This window comes from Setaria italica, chromosome V, assembly GCF_000263155.2.
Source record: "Setaria italica strain Yugu1 chromosome V, Setaria_italica_v2.0, whole genome shotgun sequence".
NCBI classification, from domain to species: domain Eukaryota; kingdom Viridiplantae; phylum Streptophyta; class Magnoliopsida; order Poales; family Poaceae; genus Setaria; species Setaria italica.
Window position 1 is genome coordinate 40,556,173 of NC_028454.1, and position 6,511 is coordinate 40,562,683.

At 47.6% G+C, this 6,511-nt stretch overlaps 1 protein-coding gene across 1 annotated transcript in view; it reads left to right on the top strand.

Annotated features, from left to right (window-relative positions):
- Positions 1–6,070: 6,070 nt before the first annotated feature.
- LOC101761120 (BAG family molecular chaperone regulator 4) overlaps positions 6,071–6,511 on the top strand; it is a gene marked incomplete in the record, with an annotated part of 3,293 nt that continues 2,852 nt past the window's right edge. The window contains 1 exon segment of the mRNA XM_012846566.3: positions 6,071–6,511. Within this exon segment, the coding sequence (XP_012702020.1) occupies positions 6,377–6,511 (135 nt within the window).

Sequence of the window (6,511 nt, forward strand, 5' to 3'; positions counted from 1 at the left end):
GCGAATATTACGTGTGCGAGTTCATCGAAAACAATGGGAGGTACCGGACGAACCCTGAAAACGTAAATCTCTTATACACTGCCATGTGCTAGTAATATATCCTAATCTTCATTTACTATATACCTGCAGATACCTACCATCGATAGTAACTATAGCAAGATCGAAGATAAACAAATCGACAACATTTGTACGAACATGATGAGGTTCATCCTACGCGAGATTTGTCATGAGGATGAAGGATTCTTTGATAAACATGGCGTGTTGATGGTGGACGAGTGCACAAATCTTCGTAGATGAGCGTAGTAGTTTTAATATTAGCGTGGCAAAGAATAGCTCTATTTCAAATGTTGGATTTTTAATAATGTGAATTATATATTATGTACGATGGAGTTTTTAATAATGTGAATTATTTATTATTAAAGTTTGTTGTTACGTGGTTTGAGATATATATTTCAATTTGACGGCTGTGGTTTGAGATATATATTTCAATTTGACGGCTAAAAACTGGCAGGAAATAAAAATTATAAATAACTCACGATATCGGTGTTTTATACCCAGCAACCTACCGAGGGGTATCTCGAGGTAGTAGATTGGTTGGTGGGGGATCATCGAACCTGGAACTTGAAGGTAAAAGTGAGGACACAAGACACGGATCTATACATGTTCGGGCCATGAGAATAGCGTAATACGCTACATCCTGTTTGGGATGTTGTATATTGCGCCTTACGTTTGGGTGTTGTTTTGTGTTGATGATTTGGTCCTCTGTTGTGATTTTATAAGGTCTTCACCTATCGATCTAGGGACCCATTCACTCTTTTATATACTCAGGGGGCAGGATTACTGGTCGGTTACAAGGTAGGAGTCCTAATAGGATTACATGGTATGAGTTCTATTAGGATTACAGAGAATCTAGTAGGAGTTCGTCTTCTTCCTTCCCTGCGGATAATGAGGATCTATCCCCGACACACGGTAAATAATATATTGAATGGAAAAAATACACCGAGCTGACAACGTAAGCACCCGCCGGTATAGAAACCATCTGTGCCGGCGGGTGATGTAACCACACTGCCAGCACAAAACGTATATGTGCTGGTAGGTGACTAATGTCACCCGCTAGTAGAGAGCGGTCTATGCTGGTGCGCGAGCACCCGCCAATACAGACGGCATTTATGCTGGCTCAAGATTGTTAGCGGGTGTGATACCCGCACAAACCTGGCCCTTGTTCACTTCCTACAAAACTCCCAACTTTGGCACTATGCAAAAAGAAGATTCCCCATCACATCAAACTTGCGGTACATGCATGGAGTACTAAATGTAGACGAAATCAAAAACTAATTGCACAGTTTTATTGTACTTTGCGAGACGAATCTTTTGAGCCTAATTAGTCAATATTTGGACAATAATTCACAAATACAAACGAAACGCTACAGTGTTGCTACAGTAATTTGGCACCTCCCAAATTCGCAAAGTAAACAAGGGCCTAGCCGTGAGCATAAATGCTTTAGTGAGATGACCATCTTCGAGAGATCAGATTTTCTTGCACGCGTACTTGCACTGCATGGGCTGCTGCTGATCCATCAATTCCGTTGTGCACAAGCAGCACACGAGCACAAGGCCTTGTTGTTTCTCCCTTACCATCATCAATTCATCACCCAAGCGTTGGATGATGGAAATGGAAACCCGTGCGGGTTTGAGGATTGTCCGGTGAGGATTAGCGTGATCCCGTCGTTGTGGAAAGCTCGGGTTCCCAATCATGGACCGCCTGCTCTCGAATACCTACCACGCGCACCGAACTTCTACTGGCCGTGACGTCCCGGGGGTTGGAACAGTGGCGTGAACGGTCAGTGGCCGCCTGGCGCGCGATGGGGTTGGGGAGAGCCCAGTCTCTCCGCGAGAACCCGGGTCCGTACGCGTACGGACCCCTGGGCGTCGCGTCAGGGGCAGCCGAGGGCAGGGCAGGGGGCGTGAGGTGAATAGATCGCCATGTGACATTCCTGTGCAGGTACACACACGCTCGATCGCTAGGTTGCGTGGGTAGGGTGACTGTGCGACGCGACGTGGCCGGGCGGGGGGACGAGGGGCTGACGGTTCAGCAGTGAGGCACAGCGATGGATGGATCGCCCCCTACCTGCTCCCGAGTCCCGAGTCCCGACCCCTCCTTCCTGCGCCAGCGCAGTGCCGTTTCAGATCTGAGCAGGGGCGGTGTGGCAGTGGGCAGGCGCGCTCATGAGCTCATGATAGGAAGGAAGGCCCGGCCGGCCGCGCGCGGGGCCCAGTCGCGTACGTGCCCGTCCCGTCCGTCGCGTCACCACGCCCCGTACGCACTCCCCGTCTCGTGTCTTCTCCAGTGGCTAGTCCTCCGCTCACTGTCTCGCTGGCGAATTTCTACTCTCTGATCGAACCCTTTCTTCGCTCTCTGGCTCGCTGACGGAAATGGCGCTGGGGGCGCGCCTGCTGGCTGCAGGCTCGGCCGAGCGTGCAAGTCTCCTGGTGCCGTGTGCCGTGCGCCGGCCGTGAGCGCGGTTCGTGCGCGCGCCTGCACGCGGACGGCGCGCCGGCAAGATTTCGCTCGCGTCTGCCTGGCCACCGTGCGACACGGTGCCCAACGCTCATGGTCATGGCCCGCCCTCGACTGCGCCAGCGGTACGGCCGGCGGCCGTTCCCCACACCTGCCTGTAATCATCGCGTCGCGCGATCCATCCGTTCAAACCCCCGCGGGCCGGCGGCCTTCATGCGGTGATCCGCAACTTCGGCGCACGGTTCGGCAGGCTCCGGGGCACACATTGAGGTCTGTTTGGCAACAAGGTGTTAAAATCTAACACCCGTCACATCGGATGTTTGGATGCTAATTAGGAGTATTAAATATAGGTTAATTACAAAACTAATTGCACAGATGGAGTGTAATTCGCGAGACGAATCTATTAAGCCTAATTAATCCATGATTTGACAATGTGGTGCTACAGTAACCATTTGCTAATGATAGATTAATTAGGCTTAATAGATTCGTCTCATGAATTAGCACAGGGTTCTGCACTTAGTTTTATAATTAGCTCATGTTTAGTTCTCCTAATTAGCATCCGAACATCCGATATGATACTGTTAAAGTTTAACACCTCTTATCCAAACACCCAGAAACCAGGTCGAAGTTCAGGTACGGAGTATGCAGGTCCAAGCTAGCTCAGAAACCAAACATGGAGGATCAGAACGTTCATCTCGTAGCCCTGTTTTTTCTATGGTGCTATGCTCCCGTTCCCATGTTTTTTTAGTCGTCGTCTTCCACCGACCTGCCACCGGCCTTGCCGCCCTTCCCACCATACACGCCAACCACTGAACACATGACCTTCCGGGGGACCCAATTATTCTTAATCCACCGATATCACTAGTATATTGTATTGGAGTCAGATTTCTATTCTATCGCCAACGGCAACCCTCTCGAGGGACATACAACACTTCTCCACGAAGCATACCACACTTCATTCTTGTCTAAGGGGTGTTTGGATTCTAAGTTAAAGTTTAGTCCGTGTCACATCGGATATTTGAATGCTAATTGAAGGATTAAACATGAGCTAATTACAAAACTAATTGCAGAACCCTAGGCTAAATCGCGAGACGAATCTATTAAGCCTAATTAATCCATCATTAGCGAATGTTTACTGTAGCACCATATTGTCAAATCATGGACTAATTAGACTCAGTAGATCCGTCTCGCGATTTAACCTAGGCGTTGTGAAATTGGTTTTGTAATTAGCCTATGTTTAATACTCCTAATTAGTGTCCAAACATTCAATGTGACAGGAGCTAAAGTTTAGCCCGGAGATCCAAACACCCCCTAAGATATCTCCGCGTTAAAGCACTCCACTTCGAGTCTGCTAACAGGCCCTGCTTATATGATCACCAAGCAAGCAGTTAAGGTTGGGTTTAAAATTGAGGGCACATAGATGTTACACTAAACACACTGAATCTGTACATTTTACGCATGTTTCTCTTTTACTCCATCCGTTTCAAATTGTAGGTCATTTTGACTTTTCTAGATTCATAGATATAGACATATACTATATCTAGGTGACTAAAAAACTAAAACGACCTACAATTTGAAACGGAGGGAGTAGAAAATAAACTAAAAGGTACGCTTTTTCTTGTGATAAAGAGTTGGACATATATAGTAGTAGTATGCAGAAACGGAGTTCACGTGTTTGCTGCTTGCCAGAATTGTTTAGAAAGAAAACGGCATGGCATGGTGGATTAGTCGCACCTGACAAAAACCATCGTGGTTTTGGTATCCCTACCCGCTTGGCAGCCTATTCAGTGCATGGCCGGCACATGTACCTTTCGGGTGTTAATATGTTGCTGATAAGGCAAAATTATAAAAAGAAAAACTCATACTCCCTCAATACCACAAAGAATACAATTTTAGCTATGTTATTAAACACACATTTGTCCATATATAATCAGAACTGCATTCTTTTCGGAACGGAGGAAATAAGTCACTAGACTTCTCCTATAGGTCATTTCTTTGCAAATGCTCATTCCCTACTCAGTTTTATGCGACGCCAATGCACATGCTTAAGTGATGCTTAAGTGATTCAAGAATTTTTATAAATCACACATCATCAGTATGGTCTTGGCTTAAATTAGACACCTCTAAGAGTATTTTGTTTAAAAAAACTTGCCTCTTAGAGTATAATCTAGGCACGCTTTAGAGATCGAAAAAAAATTGTCGATCGAAGCTTAAATGGTGTTACCCTAAGTTTCGTAATTTGCATAAAAAATAAAATTCAATGCAACGTGATAAATAAGCGTCAGTTGCATTGAAAAATAAAATCGGTGACACAGTTGGAAAAAGGCATGAAAACGAGTAGATTCGGTTAAAACGTAGGCACTGGGGTGTTTTCTTTTTCAATACAACTGAGCAGGATGTGGACGTCCAACACAAAAACTTACAGGAAGAACGGCAAACTTGAAGTAATTTACGTGATGGTTTCACAACTTTTTCTGCAAACAAGATTAGTGCGTTCGAAATAACGATTTGTCTGTGTGGGGACAGGCACTCATGACTTGGGCCCCGCTTAGGTACTAGGAATGTACACCAAGCATTCAATGGCTGTGGAAATCAAAATGTCAGAAAAAACACAAAACCTTCTTTTGGTTATTGCTCATGGATAGGCTAAACACGAGAGATCTTCTAAGAAGAAGACAGATGGCCCTTGAGTCTTACCACTGCTAGCTTTGCATCAGGCAAAAAAGAGAGACGACATACCACTTATTTTTCCGCTACAACTTTACAAAAGCTTGTTGGAGAAGTATTGGGATTACATATGTACACACAAGGCCGATCTTGAACATAATAGAGCAACTAAAAGGGAAATTGGGAATGTCGTTTTTTATGGAGATTATAATCTTGATGGCGTGGAGCATCTGGACAACAAGAAACAACTGGATGTTTAACAATATTGATCCTCTCAGCTTGTCTTGCAAACGAGCCTCTTGCTTAGGATCAAACCAAGACATCAACCTTGGCTGGAAGACTGGATTCAATCCCTTTATGCTTTTCTTCTTTTTTCTGTTTGCCTGTTCGACCTCCCTTCTTTCTCCTCTTTTTTTCTTTTTATTTTCCCTCTGTTAGGCCTCTTCTTTATCTTCATCTTGTTGAACCTTACTTCTTTATATATATAATTAATCAGTAGGGTTCTGAACCCCTCCTGTTTTTTTTTTAAAAAAATGAAGCTATCGTCCAAATTTCACTCCTCATCCTGTCGAAGCAGTTAACGAATCCCGTTTAGTACCTGCGCAGCTGCGTTGGCGACTGGCGTCTTGTGGAGAGTTCGGCTCGGCGCTCGACCCATCCACCGATTTCAGCAGTGCCCACGAGTATGCCACGAGGCAGGCCGGCCCACCTCCTGAGCGGCTGAGCCCAAGCAAGGTCCCAAGCTTGTCCCGGTCCTCGCCGACCCACAATTCCTCGGGGGGACCGTCCTATCCACGGCGGACACGGCGGAGTCAGCAGCAGCACACGACATCCACCCCGAGCCGACCCAGTTCTGTTCCCCTTTGCCATCGTCCGTCATCCATCGTCCCGCACCTCGCGAGAATCCAAAGCCGTGTGTACTTGCGGCAAACCTCTCCGCAAATCGCAAAATCCTACTCCCACCCACCTGCAACCCAACACCAACTCCTCCCTCCCCTCCCCTGCCCCAATCCCCACCGCCTTCCTCCCTTGCTTCTCCGGGAGGGAAGGCACCCGGGAGGCCGCCCCGCCACCCTTCGCAAAAGCCACGCGCCACCAAACCTTTTCCCTCACCCCGTCGCTTTCGCGTTCAGCGCGGTTGGTCGGTCGCCGAGGCGGGCGATAAAGGAAGGCGTCGCCGACGAGGCCGGGATGATGAGCAGCAGGTCGTCGGGCGGGAGGGACGCCGAGGGCGAGTGGGAGGTCCGGCCCGGCGGGATGCTGGTGCAACGCAGGGACGGCGAGGCCGCCGGCCCCGCCATCAGGATCAGGGTCTCCCACGGCGCA